We start from the raw sequence: 22,703 nt of genomic DNA, 5'->3' as shown, positions 1-22,703 counted from the left end.
AAAACATGTTCTTCCAAAGCTAGTAATTTATTTTTTGTAGACTGCACCAACTGTTATTCAACCTCTTCACTACCCACTTGTTTTTTTCCCCTATTATAAAAGGGATTTAGATTTTTTAAAATGTACTCATCTGTAAACTGCATGTCAAATTGATAAAATGACCCAAATAACTTACAAAAATAGATTTCATATCCAGCAGAGTGAGCAAGAGGTCTGGAACCTGCAATCAACCCTCTCCCTAAATGACTGTCCACCTGGTGAGTGTCTTTTTTTCTATGCAATGTTTTCCCCATACTCTTAACAAAATGTTTGTTTTGTTAACTACCATAAAATTTTGAAGGTACTGTAAATGTGGGTTTTTTTCCTACCCATTGATATTTACTAGATATATAAAGTAATACACATTATCAGAGGACAAGTAACACCTACATTTGTAGGCAAGTGATGAGGGTCATTTTTGGGGTGGTGTTCTAACATGAGAATAAAACAATATTACCTTTCATGGTTGACAGACAATATGTGGACTGACAAGGAATGACCAAGATCGGCTGTCAGAACTAGACTTCACTGAACATACTTTTTGCTTTAATAATCTTTCACGTTACCCTACTTTGGATATCATTTCAGATTATTTAAGGCACAAAATACCACCCAACATTTCTGTAGTCTGTGACAAATATGTGGTTTTACACAACTTAAGAACAAGCTATAAATTAGAAGAGGTTTGGCATTTCAAAACTTTGAAACTTATTTCACCTCTGATACACTGTGGCCTTCCAGCTCGTTTAGCTGGCAAACGGTAGTGATAAATGAACACCGTTGAAAAGATCAAAAATTGTAGGGTTCATAGATATTCAGTATCCTTTCAGAGGAGTACAAAACCTTTTGCTTCAACAAGCCATTTGTATAGGCTAAGACCTCAACATCCAAGCAGCTACCCTCACTGCTTCTGACGGTGATCACCTCCCTTCTTCCTTTGGAATTACATAAAACCTCTCTCTCTCTAAGCCTCCCACAGCAGCTTGTGGTGCCAGACATGCACAAATTCCAGACTAGCGTCTACTGCACATGGCCTAGCCCACGAACTGTACAGAATTATTCAGACCTGATGCTCACACTGCAAGCTTAACATAACATATGTATGTTCAGACCTAAAAACTCCCGAGGTCAATATACTAATTTGTTGAACCATCCAAAACCTCTGAAGTTTTACTGCATTATGGTCAAAAAAAAAAAGAAAAAATCTGTATTAAAAAGACTGAAGTTGCAGAATCAAACACCAGAAATCTAGAGAATACAACATTTAAGAATTGTCCACCCAAGTACATGGATTGCCTTAAATTACATCATTCACTTGCTCTTTTTTATGGGGATTGTGTTTTCTGTTTTGTTTTGGTTCTTTAGGAATTCATACCTCAATCAATGCCCACAATGAACAATTCTGAGAATATAATCTAATTGTTTTTCCATTCTTCTGATTAGCGTATTCCCCCCAATGCCTCATTTAAAGATCTTTAATCAAATGCAGCACTTGAGAATGAATAATTGCTTTGTGGGATCTTCTGAGGTACTTTTCACTATGGGGGGAAAAATAAAATCAAAGCACTCCACTAATCTTGCTTTATTTCTGCAATCCCTCTGCGAGATGAATACTATCAACCTCTTTCAAGCAACAGAAAATTGAGGCAGAGACCAACGTCAAACGTATCCAGTGGGTTCAAGTACCCAGTCTAAAGTTGTTTGGTTGTTGCCTTTTCTTTCCTCCCCAGATCACCTAACATTATTTAATAGTTTGTGTGTTCAATACAATTCACACTGACTTCAGTCGTAGTCACATGCATGGGAAACTTTACAAATCAACCATCCAGCTCCTAAAGCCTGACACCCAGTAATGTGGGAATAAACAATTAGCAGCTGCTTCTTATCAGCTGGGGTTTAAATGGCATGCCATAACATCCTACAGGAAGGCTATGACAGGCAGGGACAGAAGTCACTTCTAAGGCTGCATTCAACCCTGCAAATCACGCTCATTCTAGCAATGGGCTTCTCTTCTTCAGTCTCCATGACTAAAACAATTAATTAATGCTCCTTATTTCAAAGCAACATGTTGAACAAAAACTGAAGTAACTTTACAGTGCTCTGCCCCATTTTCCCCAAACAAACAGTAACGGAAAAAAGCAATACAGGTTACGTCCACTGGTTTGATTAATAAAAGTAACCTATCGAAGACAAAACCAACCCTGTCTCTCCCTCAGGAGTCTGACAGACTCAATGTTCTTCATATAACATATATAATCCAGTACAATCTCCCTCTCCTAATAAAATTCTCTGCACTCAAAGGTGAAGTCTCCTAGCTCCAAAGGAAATTGGTTTTATCAAGTCTGTGAGTGCTGTTTTAAAAAAAAATCCTGTTGACATTTCCATGTTTTCACCCCCTGGTCAATGGAAGAAGTGTTTCAGTGATACCTAACTACATTTTCCAATTTTATCATCAGAACAACTGCAAACTTTCTCTATCCAAATTGTTATAGGACACAAAAGGACAAAAAAGTATTCCAACTATATAGCTCAGTCCTTCAGACTTCCCGTCCTGATCGCCCTGCATTCAGGACATTCCTGCTGTGCATGCTCCTAATGTAAGAAACACAAACTCTCCCCTCTTTTAGCCAAGCACATTTATAGAGTGTTCTGAAAAAACTGGGGAAAGTTGTAATGTGATAGCTGGGGTGGACTGAATAATTGAAAAATTTGTGGTTATATTTATGAAAAACTCTCCAAAACCAGAATTTTGTGTTTTGGAAAACAAGTTTTCCCCAACACTGCTTTCCTGCTAATCTTGTTACTTGCAATAATAAACTTCTTGAAATGCATCTTTTCCCCCAGCATGTGATGAAACACCTCCTAATGAACTGTTTTTCTGGTGGGGTTTTTTTAATTGCTTTCTGTTCACAGGCTGCAAACTCCAGTAGTTTCAAATGAAGCAAGCAAGCATTTTCTCTAATAACAAACTACTCCGAGTCTGGGGATTTTACAGAGCTAAAAGACTACAGCACACAAAAATTTTTTGAAAGTTTTTAAGGTTATCAGATTTTCGTTGCACCCTTCAGGGGCACGTTTCTTCACACATCTGAAAAAAACAGTAAGATTTCACAGCTGCTCTGGGAAAAAAGGGATGAACGTGCCACTGCTATTCTGGAAAACCCAGTTAAGTAAAACACAGAAGTCCAAATAGCCAACTCCTGTGCCAGTGCATATGAACATGTGTATTTACCTTTTCCATTGCTGAGTCTGATGTTGTCATGACTTCTTACAGCAGGGTTTCTCAGAAGCCGTTGATATTGCACGCTGGAGACCTTCCCTCCCCCTTTCAGCACACAACAGGTATAGATATTCCTATCATCACAGCTTGATCTAATAGGGTATATAACACTGTTCACCAAGACAGAATTTGCTTAAAGGTCTTCCCTGTCTTCAGCCACATTTCCGCTTAACACCGAGAACGGCTGGCTGCTTATTTTGGAATAGACAATGTGGCTGCAGGTTGCTAAAAGCACTGTTTTATCTAATTAAAAACTGGAAACCAGAACAGCGCAAGAACACCACATTACCCAAAACTCGTGCTGCTGACGATGAGACTTCATTTCCATCATTTCTTACCTTTGTGGTTAAAAATCCCCTCCATCTCCATACTACTGCGAGAGTGAGCGATGCAGAGGGAGCCGCAGGGGACCAGGCCTTCTGCAGCTGGGGACCGATCTGTGGTTCGAACCAGACACCAGTCAGGCTTGTCATGGGGCCTCTCCAGGACCTCCACTGTCTGCCCACGGCGGATTGTCAGCTCATTACTGTTGCAGGCGGTGAAGTCGTGGATTACCACTGTCAGCTCGCACCCACCCGACAACTGTGAGGGGAAAAACAAGGAGAAGCCAGATGAACGCTCGTTATCAAACCATCCGTCACACAGCATTACCTATTTAGGATTCCTGGCAGGATTCATATTTTGGATGAGATAGCAAGCTTCTGGGACTTTCCACATCAAGAGATCATTTCAAAATCAGGCAGTTCTGGTGTTTTAGAACAGATTTTTAACTCTACTTGTCTCTGCCTATGTTCAAAGCACACAGGTTGTGACAGTGCTGGGCGGAGGATTTAAGCAGTTTTTCTTGCTAGACTGCTCCTTAGCCCAGAAAGCTGAAGTAGCAGTTGTTTCAGAATGTATTTTATGGGTGATAATTGGCAACAAAAAGCCAGATACTACTAAATACTTTCACTCATTAGCTTTGCTATCTTGCAAATTCAAGGCAGAAAGAGGCACCTTTTTTGAATGAGCTTACTGCCTTATTCCCATCCCACTCAGTTTACTCTCTACATACACGTCACAAAATCATGCAGTATACACCATACATAATTACAAAAATTGGCATAAAATTCTTCACATAAGTTTCCCAAACACTTAACTATTTGATACAAAATCCACTCAGGCTTACAACTTACACATTTTCACTGAGTCTCCAAAGACACACAGAAACTTGAATTAAAAGCACGCAAGCCCAGGGTTTTCCTCCCCCTCTTCGAAACACTTCATTAGAATTACTTTGCCTAAGATTAAGTTTCCTCTCTTTGATTGTTTCATCTGCTTTGATGTGAAATGAAAATTATTATCAGAACTTTGCAAAGTTCCCAAGATTGCTCAGTGCCAGAGCACCCATCCAACTTAAGCAAACAGCCTGGGAATTCCTTCTCCTTCCATATGGCAATGGTGTTCCAGGCTACCTCAGCTTTTTGTGAGTATTTCTATAAGCTCAGGCTGCTTCAGTGTATATCAAATCTCAGCTGGTAGGCAACTACTGTGAATTCAGTAATTCTGGACCAAGCCAGCAAACTCCCTCACTTCAGCAAGGTAATCCTGCAATGCTCTATGCTGACAAAGGAGGACAAATACCCTGGGAGAGTTGCAACTGCAGCAAATATAGAAGTATGTGCTACACCAATGTGCTGCACGGTTCCTGCCACGTTATTTTTGACTGTTATGTTTAGGCTCTTAGATGACTGCCAGCTACATCCCATGAGCTTTAGGAAAAGGAGATAGGAGACTGCAGTGTTACTTGTTAGTTTTCATTAGAAGGCTGGAACTGAAGCACCAGATAGAAACATTTCTAGGATAATACTTCCTGTTATCAAACAAGAATTTTAGAGCAAATGACAAAACCAGCAAAACCCCAGTAAGACTCAAAGGCTATTTCCAACCATCTCTTCCTCAAGCCTGCAACAAACGACAGGACACAACTCCCAGCAGATGGTCTGCAGTAACTCCAGATCTTTCCCATGGTCTCTGCCTGCTAATCTCACCAGCTACCCTTGCTTGTGCAAGTACACGAACCAGTTTTCTTGGGGGGATGCAGGCGCCAAGAAGGGCAGAAAAGCCTTATACATTTAGTGTTTACAGAATATAAAACAGGTTGCACCCATTTCGGTCCAGGCTAAAAATTAATCACATTGCTCATACCACATCCCTCCAGACAGCCCCAATACGCAAATTACAGGGGGGTAGTACATCTTCAAAACATGCTACCTCCTCCCTCATTGAAAAGTTTCCTGTTACTTTACACTCTTTCTCCATATTATATTAGTTTTCAGTTCATGCAAAACTATGCCAAAGGGGAAAAAGTAAAGAGCTTTCCCTTGTTTTCTGGTGTTGATTTATGTTACAGCCTTCTTCAGACAAACTCAGAAACAATTGAAACCATCTGTATGCCTGATGGGGACTAACAGAGAAGCTGATAAAGTATTACTTCACAAGGTGTCCAGTGCAGACCAAATTTTTCTCAGGAGAGTCCACATCCATCCCCAATCAGTACAAGCACCAAGACAACAAAAAGTTGACGCTTTCCAGAAACTGCATCTAGTCTTTGTATTTTCTCCTAAATAACTACAGCAGCATAGAAGTGGTGCGCAGCTTGCTTTCCTGACCCTTCACTTCCTATAAAGAGAGATTAAAATATACTTTGTGACCGATGCAACGGCCACATGTTTTGGCTTTAATAGAGATGTTATTTATTCTCTTTCCCCTAGCTTAAAAGAAAAAAACAAAACAAAACAAAAAACCAGAAAAAAGGTAAGATCTCAGATTTTATATTCACTATTTTATATAATATTAAGCTAAATGAAAAAGCAAACAAAAGCAGTCAGTGGCTACATCAGAAACTACTCAATCACAAAAAAATCCCTGTTTTTCAGACTGTGTGGGAATCAGATATCCTAGCTCATTCCACTGAAATTCAATTTTCAATCACAGTTCAGCAGAGCGTGTAAGACACTGCCTGCACACCATTTTTAGTTCTACACCATCCTCAAACATGCACTAATGCTGTTAGATGCAACTTAGTGCAGGACTTGTCCATTGCTGTCTACCACACGGAAAACAATGATGTTCTCTACCCAGCACACATTTATGTCATCATGGAGAACTGACCAAAAAAGCATTTACCAGTTTTCCCCTCCTTTGGGATAACAATACTTCTTTTTCCCTGCCACAGTTATGGTTAGGAAATGCTGCTTTCCTCTTTGTTTCATTGCTCGTTTTCTCTCCATAACATACTTTCTGAAAGCAGTTTCATCTTTTGCACTGATTAAATACAGTTGGACAGCAAGGAGTGTCTGTGATTAAGCGTGTTGCTCAACAGCTGTTGCCGGACAGCTTTGGCAAGGCCCTCTAGGCTGGCTGGAGGGAAGAGCTAGAGGCACAGCAGAACCGGGAGACTGACTTGCACAGAACAGAAGAGAGTTACAAACTATCTAAATCCAAATTTAGGCTGAACAAGGGCTTTATATACTTTATCCATCCTTCTCAAGAAACCCTTTATGTAAACTGAATTAATCATGCATGATAAAAATAAATGAGGCTATGTCTGAAACATGGAAACCAGAGAGACAGAGACAAGATGAGAGACAAAAGCCAGACAGAAATACAACTGCAGATTAAAAAAGGCGCAAGGTTTAATTAAACAGCTTATCATGGGACATAGTGTCTTGCTGTGGCTGAAATTAATGTTAACCATCTATGTTCATCTCTCTGGGGCCTTTTAATCACTGTCACTTGTAGAGAGAAAAAAAAAAACCAAACCCAAAAAACCCATAATACACTCACTGGCTGAATACACTCTTAGCGTAGGTTTGCTGAAGTCAGAGACACCACACCAAGAGTTCATCTGCCACCAGTATCTGGGAAGATGACCACTGACAAGAGTTCTGCCACATACAACAGGCTTTATATCAGGCCATATAACCTCCTCTCAGGACTGCAAATTAAAATTACTGTCCCATAGTAATTCTACATTGAGAAGGGAAAGGAAAGAGCAGCAGATAAGATTTCTCAACTATTTTAAGTACAAAAATTCTTTAATCCCCCTTTAAAATGGAAACGAGTGTACTGTGGGAAGAAAGAAATGGGAGACAAAAGTTCTGTCTCAAAGAGTATTTTGCTTCAAGCAGGTAGCTGTTCAGACTTGGTTTCTGACTCTGAAAAGAGGCGTATACTCAGAGCCGTGTCTGGCTTTTTACTAGCAGTTCTTCTACTGATGGGAGTATTCTCTTCTGCAGTCTCCACTGGCAGAACTGAACACTTGGTTGTCTCCTGCTGCTTCAGTTCTTTTTGTTTTCCAAAGAACTACCACACAAACTTAAAGGAGTGAGAGCATGAGAATGAAATACAACTTCACATACAAAGCAGCACAAAGTGTTACCAGCTGGGCACAAAAGACAGTTTGTTAAGAATAAAATATTGCTCCACTGACCACCCAGAGCAGCTAGCATGATTCCTACTATTTAGGATAACACTCTATGACAGCTGCTCTTCTAAAAGCTTCTCACCACCTCAGCTACCAAAATAGTAGTTTGGATTATTTCACATTTCTACGAGCTCACTTAGTACAAGCATGAAAAGACCTATCAGACCCACAGTGTTTCCTTCAGCCTCCCCATTTAATTTCCTATGCATTGGATCAAGTTCAAAAGACGATGTTAAAATCAGATCAAGCCCTGAGGCTACGAACTGTTGAAAGGTGGAATCAATGGGCCAAGTGTCATCTCTTTTATTCGTTAGCCATCTAAAATGCAGGCTACACAGCTACAGAAGGTGAATGGAGGAAATGCTGTGAAAGGCGAAGAGCGACATGTTTACTGAGACGGGCACAGTAAGAGCACTCATGCAGAAAATTGAGATGCTTTGACAGAGTAGAAGTCTCCCTCGCAAAAAAATATATATTTCTCTGGACTCCATTGTCACTTGCAATACTTCAGGATGGGTCTGTGCTATGGATGTATTTAGCATGTCTTGCAATATGAAGATATATCCCATGATATTAAACACAGGCTGGAAAAGGATCTTATCTAAGTCCATGTCTTTCTCTTCCTCTATAGCACAATCAACTACATCTATGTGAATCATGGTTAACTTTTATCCAAACTGCTCTCAAAGACCTCCAGTTACAGAGATTCCCCTGCCTTCACAACTACCCTACTCTAGGGTTTCACACATTTTCATATCCATTTAAAAAAAGTATGACTGCAATCTTTTAGTAAAACTAAGTCCTTTGATCTCATCCTATCCACTGAAAATATGGGTAAATGACTGGTCTGTAACTCTGTAGTAGCTTCACCTTTTCTTTAGACTTATTAGTCCGAACTCTTTATCTTGCCTTGTAAGTTATGTTTGGTAGACATTTAATCAGTCTCCCCCCCACCCTTTCCCCTGGAACTCTTCCAATGGCCCACTAATTTGCTAAAATTCTGTACTCAAAATTGGACGCAGTATCTAATAGAGGCCTTATGAGTGCTGAGTAAAGAATGAGGACTTAACGTCCTGCAGCTCAGCATCCTATTTCAACAAGCCAATATAAGGCTGCTTCCCCACCTTCATAATTGCATCATACTGTTAGAATAATAAACAGCTTATGAGCCTGTGCAACTTCTAGATCGTCTCAGAAACTGTTCAGTACTGTTTTGATTAGTAGTTAACTACTTCCACCTATTCACATTAGCTCAAATGTGTTCCTATTAAATTGCATGGTATTTTCGCCAATTAATTTCTCCCATTTCCCAGGACAGTTCTGGATTCTAATTCCACTTTACAATATAGTTTTCAGATTACATGAAGCTGGGAAGGATGTCAGCTCTGTAAATGTATGGCCTATTGCATCATCCCAGTCATTACTGAAAAGCAACATGCAACAGTGGAGCCAACAATCACAAGTTGCAGTTCTAGCCCTAAAAGCCAGGGTGGACAAGTAAAAAGCTAATCATGAAGTTATTCTCTGTTGTTAAGGCATTTCCAATTGTGTCAGAAAACAGGATGTAAGGAAAGAAGTTCATCTGGACAATACTCAAGCGCTTACTACCAAGGCTAAGGATTTTCAGCTCTTTCAAAGTATATCTCTGAGGAGGTCAGAAAGAGTATTGAGTTGTGGATAAAGGATTTAATTCTTGATATTCTCCCTGTATCAAAGTTTAGCACTTCTAACTAAAACATTTATTTTAAAAGAATCAACTGTCTAAATATATAACTGGAGAAAATGAGAGAATGATTTTACTTGGCTGTTGATTAGTATGACATGTTTGCTATTTGTTGTCTTTCCTTAATCACAATAGTGGATAGACACGAACAGAAAAATGTTCAGCAACAACATAATAAGCCATACAGTGCTAAACATGTTTACCACCTAATTAACACTACTTTAAATTACTTGATGTTTTTCATGTTTCTCAATTTAGAACCCCAGCTCAGTTTGGGACATGCTTCAAATTCAACCGAGGAGTTCCACTGCTCCATCTGGCTAACTGCATCAACAGCACTTGAAGTCCCTAGAACTGTTTCACTCCACCTCTGAAAGACATTCATACATACTTCAAGCTTCTAGGCTGAGAAAAGAACCAATTTTAAACCCCCAAATGGACGGCAGCTAATGAATTTTCAACATACAAAGTGAGAGATTACTTCAGATTCAGCAAGTGTTAAGATATCCTACAGATTTCACTGGCCTCCTGCCTGTTACTGTTCCTTAATAACTTCTATTTTGTATTTTTAAACAGATTAAAAATTTTCTCTTCTTAATGTATTTAACAAAGCAAAACATATAATACAAACATTGAAAAAGCTATTCTAATAATTCACACACTTTTAAAAAGCGCACAAACAGCAAATTTCTTCTGTGGACATACAATACATCACACAAGTAACTTCCAGGGAGTTACCCGGTTTTCAGTTTGTTTTCCTTGTCAAAGGAAAGTGTAACAAAAAATTTTATACAATCATGCAAGAACTCAAAGCTACTTTAAAAACAACATCACACTCACCAACCAACTTTAAAACTTAATTTGTCAGGAAAATATTTAAAAGCTTTCTCCATTCCTCCTTCTCTTAACTTATAATCACTGTTGATCAGGTGGTTGGTAAGACTCTTCCTCATGTCAGATTAGAAGACAATCCTGAGGGCATTTCACTTGGCCAACTCTCTTAGCAACTCTCACATGAAATATTACAGGAGGGGCACAACAGGAGACAACCCATGCTATTCCCTAGTAAACAGTACACCACAAACAACTGAAGAGGTGCAATGGTTGTGCATGGCAGCGATGGACTGCATCACCTCCATCTGAAGTTAAGCACAATCCAGCCAGGCTGCGTGCTCACAGCTTGATATCTCAGCCAACGTTCAGGGAAATAAGAGAGAGCATGTCTTGCTTTTGAGTGTGATAGATTACCCAGAGTCTTAAGAACACATAAAAAAAATGAACTAAACTGCTTGCATCCACAACACAGCTTTTGTAAATCACTAAATAGCTAAGTAAGAATACAAAGAATAAAACACCAAGAGTCATCGAAAGACTTTAAGTGACGTGCAAAAATGCAGAAAACTAACTCTCTTTTAGATGACAATGGGAATGGTCAAATTATTACTCTGACAAACCTATTCACTTAGTTGCCCTCTAATATACTGATTATTTACCTGCATAGTTCAAGTGGCTCATCAGAACAATTTTACCCAATAATGAGGTAATAGGCCTGAAATCCCTAACGACATTTTCAAGTAATTTGCTACACAGCTTTTATGTTTTCACTCTTTATTATGTTTGACAAACTTCTATTATCCATCTCTACCTCCCTCCAAAGTCCTAACACTTCCCACTTGCTGGAAATCTTTCAATTCCAAAGTAACAGATACATGTTTCATATAAGAGTTTTTACCCTTTTGATACTTCTCTTCTACCCATGAGAAACTCTGGCTGAGTTATCCTTATGGGATAGCCCAGCCAGAATCATATAGACAGAGATAGAGGAAAGGAAACACTAGCACTAGTATCATATGATAGTGTTGTGGGTTACTTGTCTTTAACATGGAGATTTCTATCAGCTCTTATGCAGGAAGTGAACACTCTTACTCTCCAACCCATGAACACTGGATAGGGTTTTTCCTTCACAAAAGTAACTGCGTGACAACCACCAACCTCAAGGTAATACAAAAAGCAGATGGTATGCTTTCAGGAAGGCTGAGACCGACATCAAGAAAAAGTCTGTGCACAAGTATCAAATTTTATTTCCATAAAACTTTCTTTTTAAAAGTGGGACAAAGCTTTGAACAATCTGCGGAAGAGAGGGGACCACGATGGTTTCAGTTTGGAACAAACATAATTCCTTCATGACTTACTACATTTAAACAATCACCTCTGCTCCCCCATGGTATCAAGATATCTTCTCTATTGCATACAGCTATTTTTAAGAGACTGAATATTTCCATGCCTCCTATCCGAAGGTACTAAGGACTAATCTTGGGTGCTAACTCACACTAAGGGATGAACAATTTCCTCTCAGACCAGAGCAACACCTGGGAAACTTACCTTATCGCTGTCTAGTGTGTTCTGTGAGGTTCGTGACGCAATTGAAATAGTATCAGGTTGGCTGCTGCCATCTCCCTGACTGTCCAGGTCCTCACCGTCTCTGCAAATAATTCAGTTTTCATTACAGTATTAGCACTGTGTTTGTAACATGTTAGTCCCTACTTGGAACTCTACAGAAGGGGCGCCTAGACAGTGTGGCAATGGACATCAGCCAAACTAGCTGATGCAAAAATCAAATATTCAGCACTTAATACTTTGTTTCGTGCTTTAAGAGAGCAAATTTGTTTGCTCAAGGTCTATATCATGTACAATTAAGGCAACAGCCAACCAGCCAGAACTATGGCAAGAAACTCACACAGCCACTTAGCCAAAGCTAGCAAGCAGAGTACTCAGTCACACATTTTAAGCGCCATGAAAGGAAACTAAGGACCTGAATAAATACATGCATAATTGTAAAAATCTAAAAATGTACAGCTATCCTGTATTGCAGTTCTATATCCCTTCTGTAATGGTTGAATATACACAAGTCAGGGACTCTTCAGAGCAGCAATCTCAAGTTGCGACAAACTGGAAATTAATTATAAGATAAAGCTGGTCACAGTGACTCTTGGTTTTGTCCAATTCACTGGAAGTCATTAGTAATTCAACACTACAGAGGAAAGAGTGCTGCTGTGTACTTAAGAGATCTCTGATTTTTTTTAAATACTACTTACCTTCTTCCTTTCTGTTTTGTTGTTGGTGCAGTTTTGGGGATGTGGATTGGCTCTTTCAATGCTCCTTTCAGATGAATGGTCCTTTCTTGTATCACTTCCCGGATGTGTTTGATCCAGTCCTGTTTATTCTCTATACTGGATGCCTTTAATATGTAAAAGAAACAAAACCCCCACAATGGACTATTATAGTTGAGAAAATCTACAAATACAGTCAACTAATAAACACAAAGAGGAAGGCGTGAAGAATGACTTCGTGAATAATTTTTGAAAACTTGAACAGAGAAAGGGAACTTCAAGCTAGTTGTCTTTATTTGAATCACCAACACTACTTTACACTTCTCAACATTATTAATTTAAAAAACATTTTCTTTTAGATTCAGATTCCTCTTCCATAACTTGAAGGCTAAAGCCCTGTATGCATCTCATACGAGACAGGGTGGATTTACTTACTTAAATAACACCAGTAGTAACACCTTGAACACTGGTATTTGGAGTAGACGACCTTTAAGGTCACTTCCAACCCAAACTATTGTATGACTCTATGCCATGATTTGTCTGTGACATATTGTTGCTCTGTCAGCTAGTGGCTGATGTCTTCAAGCTTCAAGTCCATGGGATCAAAACTCTTACTACTCTGATTTGTGAAAGAAAGGTTGTTTAATCCTTCAGCAGACCACGCAGATTCCCCTGTGCTGTCAAGCTATGCGAGTTCTTTACACACAAAGGAAACTTATCTGCCAGCAGCTGTCCCTCTCAAAGCAGGAAAAGTCATCGCTTGTTGCCTTTCCAACAAGCATGAACAACTACAACACTTAGTATAGACTGTACAAGCACATCTGCTAAAATTACCTTGAGAACAATTTTGTTGTCTGAAGTTGGTGTCCTTCCAACCCATAGAGCAAACTTGCAGGGATCTCCTTCTACATGTTCTGTGACACCCAGTTCAGAAGTCTGGAATCAAGAAAGATTTGTTAGGATGACACAACGTTTTTTTCCTCAGAAGCCACAAAGGAATGCTGATATTCTAAATAATTGAGCTCTGCTATTTAAAGATATTTTTTGAAGCTTAACTCTAACTCATATGCTAGAGAGAATCCTTTATTCTGGTGGCAGCGGAGGGGTTTCTTCAAAAAAAGGGAAGAACTACAAGTTAATACTTCTTCCTGTAAAGTTAGCAACAAACAATAGCATTTATAATCTGAAAAGCCAAATCCCTTATTTTACATTTTTGACTTGACAATAAAAGCCTAATAAGACTAAAAAAGGTGCTCGGTGAAAAATAAGTGTTGGCATCCCTCCTTGTTGATTTCCATCAGGGAACACTCATTACTTATTGATTTTTATGTTTTCTCTTGGATAAGATCTACTTAACAATTGTCTGGGTATCTTCTAAAACTTGATCTCTTTTCTGCCAAAAGAGCCTTTCCTAGCGTGTTTCCCTCCCTATGAAACAGATGAAATAATTCAGAAATGCATTTTCCCTGGAGAATTTTGTGGGACAACTACATTAACAATCAGTTTTTGGGCATGTTCTAATGTCAGACCTTAACAGCTAATTATAATCCAAAATGTTTTCATTTTCCAATTGGAACAACACCTCAGTCATGTGAATTGGCTTCCAGTTAAACAATTCATATAGGCTGTGCTCCAAAAAATAAAAATCAACTAAGAAATATAGATCAAAGTACAGGAACCCTCACTCCAAAAGACAGCTGCTAAGCATTCTTACATTATTAGAAGCTATATTTTCCTCCTCATACACATCATCACTAGCATATACACAGCTCATTACAAGAGATGTTGGATACACAGTACCTGAGCAAAGGTAATTTTTTTTTCTTGTCTCACTTAGATGCCAACTTGTTTTGTTGTTTGGTTTCACTCCCCCCCACCCACCAAGAAAAACTCAGCCCCCACACATCCACCCTTTCAGCTTTGTCATCTCTTTTTGGTAAAGTGGACTCTTCTTCACTGAAATACTTAAGTCTGTGATGTGTTTTAAACTTGACCCACCAACCAAGCTTTTTAAACTATGTGTGTCAAAAAGCTTGTTAAATAATTAATCCAATATTACATTATGTAACTCAAAGAAAATATACCCCACTGCACTGCCCAATATAAAGTCTGAATAGGCAAGACAGTACAGTTTTTAACATTGTTTATTTTTAAGAGGCTAGTAAATTTACAAGCCTTGGTATGCTTGTGGATATTATTAATTTTATGAGGGACAACTGAAGGACAATGCAGTAGATGTCTGTTGAGTAAGGAGTGGCAAAGCCGACATACATTGTTCGCTGTCCCTTTCAATACTGGCAGGCATCAAGTGAAATTAGTGGGAGGGAGTCAGGTTCAAAACCCAACACACGGAGGTTGGCCTAGGCCCAATATGTAGTTGAGCAATATAACTGTGCCAAAGGACGCTGTAAATGTTAAAAGTCTGCACGAGGTCCAAGGACAAGCTCAGGGATGAGAAATCCATTGTGGGTTATTGAATGCACATAAACCACATTCAGGTGAGGAAGCTCCTGAACTTCCCGTTACTGGTGACTGGGAGAGTGTTCTGGCAAAATAACGCTTGCCTTGTTCCCATAGCCCTCCTTAGGCATTTGCTTTTGGACACTTTATCCCTTGTCAAAGGAGTTCATTAACACATTCTTCCACTAATACAAGTCATGCCACTGAGTATCCTGTGCTGGAAAAACCACGATGGTCATCACACCCGAAGTAAAGAGAAAGACCTCAACTTCTGTAACACCACCTTCCAGAGGCAGGAGACACGATAGCGTGCTAAAAAGACCTTTGGCTCAAATCAACACACGTGCTTTCAACATCCGTATGAATGCTTTTTCTAAAGATCAGACTATAAGAATTGCTGTAATAGTAAGCTGCACTACAGGATATTTTGCCAAATAGAATATGAAGGCAAAAAGATATGCATACATTTTAAAAATGAGGCACAATGAGAGTCTTCAAGGTTTCCAGCAACTTCTCTAAGACCCAAGGCTATTGCTAAATTCTTGCCAGAGGAACTGAAATGACAAGCTTATGGGACCCGTTTTTCAGCTGTGTCTCCCCTCCCGTGTAATGCCTTGGCAGCTGATATTACCCTCCAGTATACCAGAAATTTTTTGTATTTCAAGGTCTTGAGAGCACCAAAAAAAGATGCAATCAACAAAGCAGCTGCAGCTGTATTACCTGCTACCTACCTTATATCAGGTAGAAGAGCAAGTGTTGGAAATTAAGTGACAGAATATGCAAAGTAAGATAGGGAAAAAAGGGGTTTGTTGAACCAACCTGCTTTACCAGTTTGGACACAGAAGTGGGAAGGGGGAAAGAACGAAGGAAAAGGAGATGAAGCAGGGAGAAGAGGCTCAGTATTTTTATCATCTAGACGTAGCCATATATCTCAACAGGATCAGTAGAAGAATAATGTCTTTTAGAACATGATTCTGAGGAGTAATTTCAAGTTCTTGTTCTAAACTGTCTAGCAGAAAAGTTATTCTTGCCTCCAACAGATGCAGAGCAAACCATAAGAGACTATCTTCTCACTTGGCTACCTAAATTTACAGGGCGTGAATACTGCTCCTGCCCAAGTCATCCAATGAGACAGGAAGGGAAAGACAGAATTCCAGGGTCACATTTTGTAAAGCATACATGCTACAAATGAGGAAAGCAAAAGCAGATTTTTTTTTTTTTAAAGTGGAGAGAGAAACATTCTCATCTTTAGATTCTTTCAGTAGACCATGAGAGCTAACATTTTATTTACTAAGTATTATTGCAAGGCTACTAGTCTCAGTAGACATTCTGGAATGAACTTGTCCATAACAAGGAGTTGTTGCCTTTCCAGATCAGTATGTGTAGAATATCCACCAAAACGGATCCTTAACATTGATATTACTACAACAGCAAGAGTAAACAAGCAAGATGAAAGCAGCTTGTCAATTCCTTCCATCCTTCTGCTTTATATACAAACGAGCCTTAAAGAACAAGGAATCACGCAATTAACACAAAATCAGTCCAGCCCAGTCTTGATTTTCCTTTGTCCTGACACACCAAGATTGACACATAGCCTTCAGTATTTGCTTTCAGCCTACTCTTTCTCCTCAAAACCATGACAAAGCAGAAAACTTATAAGATTCAGTCTACACATTCCAAAGCTGTTCTCTCAGTGCACTACAATAGTTGTTCAAGTTCTTCAGAGACATTTAAATCATCTGAGCTTAGTCACAGTCTAATCTAGACAGTTTTCTAAATACGATCACTTGTTCTCCCATACTTACGAACAGTTTACTCTTGTAAATGTACTTGCTCCTTCCACTGGAGTCCTTTACTTCTTTACTGAAAACCAAGGACATCTCAAAAAGGAAAAGGTGCCTCTCTCTTCCCTTTCGAATTAGAGTTTTGGGGTCCCACACTTGGAAGGATTCTTGAAGGATGAGCTCTCCCTGAGATTCTATATTTTCATCAAAGCCTAAAAACCCAAGGAGAGGAAAGGTTCACCATAAAAAGTTGATACTATGAGAAAACTAAAAGCAGAGCTTTTGTTTATTAAGTGATCTGGTTGTTTTTTGTTTAGTTTGTGGTTTTTTTTGTTTCCCCACCCCCAATACAGCTCATGAAAGACAGGATTCCAAGAAACCAATACTAAAAACAGGACTTGATTTCAACATTTCAATATTCTAAACTTAACTGTAGCTCAACCCTAAGTCTAAATTTAGAGATCCAACTGTTAAGAAGTTTATCAACTCTTCTGGCAATATTTCACCAACAAATGACAGATCTTTCTATGTCAGCTTCTGGTAACCTCTTCTGTGAGGTTATTTCGCTTATAAGCTTTCTGTTCTTGTAGAAAGTGAACAACTTGCAAGGACACAGAGAGCACATCAGGTTGTTCTGACATTGGCAAGCTCCCAAACGGCACCTTTTCTACCATGTATGCAATGAGCATGCAAACATGTTCCAAGAAGGAATGAAAAAAGATGGCAGCTTGGAGCTGTTACCATGTTATCAGCCTGCCATTAAGTCACTCCAACATTGATCCACAATAAAGAAATAGCAACTGGATTACTTGTCTTTAGACGTAAAGATGAAGATTGAGAATATCAACAATTTTACTTCCATTGTAGCGGTACAGTGCCCTCCCAGTTTAATATACAGCTTTAGAGCTGCAGGGTAACAGAAATTAGTCTACCATACTCTTCTGAGTGCTATTAAACTGTATTTTAAATACATAATGCTTGCCAATATTCTCTGAATGGAAGACCACCATCCTTCTCAAGAAAACAACAGTTCTCACTGTTCTAAACACGGCAACATTATGGAGGAGCATCAGAGGCAAGCTACATCAGGATGTTCATTCAAAATCCTCCAGAGACAGAAAGAGGAAATGTGCTCACTGCATTTGTCTAACATGGGATGACTCAACAATACACGCGATTTGTTATAAAACCAACTTATGTAAAAGATTAGGATATTCTTCAGAGTCTTATCCCCAGTGTTAAAAGATTATTACCAATGCTGCACAGCATTTATAACAACACCGTCACCCAAACAAAGCATTTGGAATTATCCTGCAAACTGACCAACATTGCTATTGTTTAAAATCAGGAAAGACAGGTGATATTGAGCATTCACATGATCGAGGAACACATGTCAAACCAAGATGAGTTTTATAGTAACTTGCATAGTACTGGAAATTCCATGACAAGCTCCATTTTACTACTGGAAAACAGAGAGGAGGGAAAGGAATATTGACTAAAAGCACCTGTAAGTCTTTATTCAGCAGCTGCAAGGTAAGGCAGCTCTGCTTTTATCTCAAAAAATTTAAATGCAGAAGAAAAATACCTTTATTTCTAAATGTATGATGGCACCATCATACATGATAATATGCCATTACAAAATAGATTTTGGCATAAAGTTATTCTAAGCACACAGAAGCAATTACATCCAACCATCACTGTCTGCCATGAACATGATTATGCTATTCTGGCTAAGTCTCAGGCTAAATTGGCTTATGCTGAGATTTTACTGCCAGAAGAGACATTTCATTTCAACCAGAAGTCTGTTATGGAACAGGCAGCAAAGCAGATGTGAAAACACCACACTTCTTGGAGACAATTATTTGATACATAAAGCAGCAAAATCACCTCTAATACACTTGCGGTCCTCCTATAAGGAAGCCAAGGATACTTGCTGGAAAAAGTAGCCGAAGCTATTGTATCTGACTGTTCACCTATTACATTTTAGGTGAGTAGTGGAAAACCTTGTTAGCCTACATATTTTTCAGGTCTGCAGTGGCAGAGCTACAGATCAGGATGAAAGAACATTTTAAAAATTTGAAAAACTATACCAGTTGTCAGTCATGATTCGTTTTCCTAAATAAGTTAGCATTTCAAATACCTCCAAATAAAAAGCATATATAATACAATCCCAAAGATAAGAAAATGCTCATATTCTTCAGATCTTCTCAATATATAGTAATATAAAAAGTAAATCTACAGCACATGACTGAATTTGAAAGCCAGTTTGAATCCTACCTTCAAGCATGCTGAGGTGCATGGCATCATTGGCTCGCTTTGGCACACTAAGCATCACCTCCAGGCCATCCTTAATCTCACCTTTACCTTCTTCACAGCACGTCAGCAGCTCCTGCAAAAGATGAGCAAACATGAGCACTCTCTATCATGTGCTTCTACACTAGTATGACAGACAACCGAATGCTACTTCTAACAAGTAAAGAATCATCTTTGGCATGTAAAAGTTTTTAAACTTCTTACTCTGCCAATGATATGACAGCGTATTTTGTATTTATCATTATCTGTTCTTCAAGAAGCAGCCTCAGCTTTCAGTTAACCACCTCTAATTTAAACAAGGTCATGTGCTTAATAAGAAATCTTTAAATTACATTAAGGACAACATTTTTTTCTGATAAGCACAGACATGGCTGTCGGATGCAGTTCTCCAACATTGCCCAGAACAATGCAGCTGACAAGTCATGAAGACGGTGGAAAGCAGGGCAGCAAAAAAGGACTACCCTCCCACCCCCACGTCCGTCTTTGCTCCACTGCACCAAAGACCTGCTCTGTACTACTGCTGGAAAGAGGATTTACATTGTTTCAAGTATTCAACTTCAAGTAATTCAATTACTCTATTCTGTGTTCACACAGGTAAAAGCATCCTACAGACAAAACTTTTGAATACAAACAAGCATTAACTAAGGGACAGAAGTTAGAGAAATGAATATGCTGAAATGTTGTAGTGGAACTTAGGCTGATACAGTTCCTTGCCCATTCAACATCCCACAGATATTAACATAACACCTGAGCTGATATTCAAATTTCCTCACATCCTTTGAGCATTTGAACAGTATCAAGATAAAATGTAGCTTACATAACTAAAATGGCATATTATATTCCTTTTATTATTCAAAAGGCCCACTTAATTCATTCCCTCAGGTTAAATTCCTTTTTCCCTTTTAAAAAGAAAGCCAGGTGATTCCTACTATTATCATCATTACACTATTTTCATTTAACTGCCAATACCACCATCACAGAAAAACACTACATCATCACACTTAACTTCCGCATGACAACTACACAGAAGAGTGTAACTAAATATCCCCCAGGAGGCACAGATGAGCAGCAGTTTCAATACCATTTGGAAAAATAAGCAGAACTTCTAAACGGTAAAATGTTTCAGCTATCATTCAAGTTTTGGGCTCTCCATCTTTACATGTTTTACATCTCTTTTCTTATGGCACGGGGGGAAGAAAACCCAGCAACCACCACATAAATCCATTTTCCTATGCAGCAAAGCCATCTAGCTCTGCAAAACTGGCAAAACTGATCTATCCCATCACTTCAATAATGTATTGGTTAAGGCATATTTAGATTTTTAAAAAATAATTGTTGTAATAAATACCCCAAAATTTCTGAAACAGCACAGCCTAACGTATTCTGTAAGTTGTAACTTAACCAAATTCACCTTTTCGCAAGGGGAGAACAGACAATTTATTTCAGTTAAAAATGACAGACTTATTGCCATCCAACTTGACCTGAAATAGCCTGCAGTGTTTTTCAGAATTTTTAAAAATCACAGATATACACAGAATCATATAGGTTGGAAAAGACCTTTGAGATCATTGAGTCCAACTGCAAACCAAGCACTGCCAAGTCCGTGAGCACCACAACCAAATGCCTTTTGAATACCTCCAGAGATGGTGACTCAACCCTGGGCGGGCTGTTCTAATCCCTGACAGTCCCTTTCAGTAAAGAAATTTTTCTTAATAACCAGACTAAACATCCCCTGGTACAGCTTGAGGCCATTTCCTCTTGTCTTATGTGGGGGAAGACACCAACACCCACCTCCCTCCAACCTCCTTTCAGGTAGTTGTGGGGAGAGAGAACGTTTCCTCTGAACCCCCTTTTCTCCAGACTAAATGACCCCAGTTCCCTCAGCTGCTCCTCACAAGTTTTTGCTCTAGACCCTTCACCAGCTTCATTGCTCTTCTCTGGACACGCTCCAGCAGCTCAATGTCTTTCCTGTAGTAAGGGGCCCAAAACTGAACACAATATTCAAGGTGCAGCCTCACCAGTGCCGAGTACAGGGGCACGATCACTTCCCTACTCCTGCTGGCCACACTATTCCCGATACAAGCCAGGATGCTGCTGGCCTTCTTGGCCACCTGGGCACACTGCTGGCTCATGTTCAGCTGGCTCTCAACCAACACCCCCAGGTCCTTTTCCTCCAGGCAGCTCTCCAGCCACTCCTCCCCAAGCCTGCAGCCTTGCATGGGGTTGTTGTGACCCAAGTGCAGGACCTGACACAGAGCCTTGTTGAACCCCATACAGTTGTTCTTGGCACATCGATTTACCCTGTCTAGATCCCTCTGTAGAGCCTTCCTTCCCTCAAGCAGCCAAGACTCCTGCCCAACTTGGTGTCATCTGCAAACTTACTGGGGGTGTGCAGTCGTTCCCCTCATCCAGATCATTGATGAAGATACTAAACAGAACTGGCCCCAGCACTGAGCCCTGGGGAACCTGGCTCGTGACTAGCCACCAATTGGAATTAACTCCATTTACTACAACTCTTTGGGCCCAGCCACCCAGCCAGTTTTTCACCCAGCGCAGATTATACTTATCCAAGCCAGGAGCAGCCAGTTTCTCCAGGACAATGCTGTAGGAAATGGCATCAAAGGCTTTACTAAAGTCCTTCTTACTTCTCCAATAATCCAAACCACTATCATTTCATGATCGCTATGCCCAAGGTGGCCTCCAACTACCACATCATCCACAAGTCCTTCTCTGTTCATGAACAACAGGTCCAGCAGTGCACCTTCCCTAGTTGGCTCACTCACCAGCTGTGCCAGGAAGTTATCTTCCACACACTCCAGGAACCTCCTAGACTGTTTCCTCTCCACTGCATTGTATTTCCAGACGACACCTGGTAGACTGAAGTCCACCATGAGGACAAGGGCTAGCGATTGTGAGGCTTCTCCCAGCCGCTTGTAGAATAATTCATCTGCCTCTTCATCCTAGTTGGGTGGTCTGTAACAGACTCCCACCATGATATCTGCCTTGTTGGCCTTCCCCCTGATTCTTACCCATAAACACTCAACCCTTTCATCACCACCATTAAGCTCTAGATAATTCAAACACTCCCTAACATACACAGCTATCCCACTGCTTCTCCTGCCTTGCCTATCCCTCCTGAAGAGTTTATAGCCATCCGTTGCAGCACTGCAGTTGTGCAACTCATCCCACCATGCTTCCGTGATGGGAGGTTGTCCTGCTGTACAATGGCATCCAGCTCCTCCTGTTTATTGCCCATGCTGCATGCATTTGTGTAGAGGCACTTCAGCTGGGCTGTAGTCCATGTCACCTTCTTAGCGGATCACCCCTTAATTCCTTTGTGGTGTTTCACTGGTGTTCCCCTCTTGGCTCCTATTACCTCAGTAGCCCCTAGCTCATTTCCGTACAACTTCCGCTGTGCTGCACTGGGTTCAGTGCATTTCAGACACACAGGCTGAGTGCCCTTGTTGGCACCCCGTCCCTCTAACCTCGACGTGTCATCCCTCAGCTTGTCTCGGGCAAGCCTGAT

At 39.9% G+C, this 22,703-nt stretch overlaps 1 protein-coding gene across 3 annotated transcripts in view; it reads right to left on the bottom strand.

Annotated features, from left to right (window-relative positions):
* Positions 1–22,703, bottom strand: part of TRIO (trio Rho guanine nucleotide exchange factor) — a 256,853-nt gene that overhangs the window by 66,049 nt on the left and 168,101 nt on the right. For all 3 annotated transcript variants that reach the window (XM_064443398.1, XM_064443396.1, XM_064443397.1), the window contains exons 29-34: positions 19,142–19,253; positions 16,886–17,076; positions 13,455–13,556; positions 12,606–12,748; positions 11,893–11,992; positions 3,658–3,901 (exon numbers count right to left, since the gene is read on the bottom strand). In XM_064443398.1, the coding sequence (XP_064299468.1) occupies positions 3,658–3,901; positions 11,893–11,992; positions 12,606–12,748; positions 13,455–13,556; positions 16,886–17,076; positions 19,142–19,253 (892 nt within the window). The remainder of the gene's footprint in view (positions 1–3,657; positions 3,902–11,892; positions 11,993–12,605; positions 12,749–13,454; positions 13,557–16,885; positions 17,077–19,141; positions 19,254–22,703) is intronic.

The sequence above is a fragment of the Phalacrocorax carbo genome, chromosome 2 (assembly GCF_963921805.1).
Source record: "Phalacrocorax carbo chromosome 2, bPhaCar2.1, whole genome shotgun sequence".
Classification (NCBI taxonomy): domain Eukaryota; kingdom Metazoa; phylum Chordata; class Aves; order Suliformes; family Phalacrocoracidae; genus Phalacrocorax; species Phalacrocorax carbo.
This window is presented reverse-complemented; position numbering and strand designations above follow the sequence as displayed.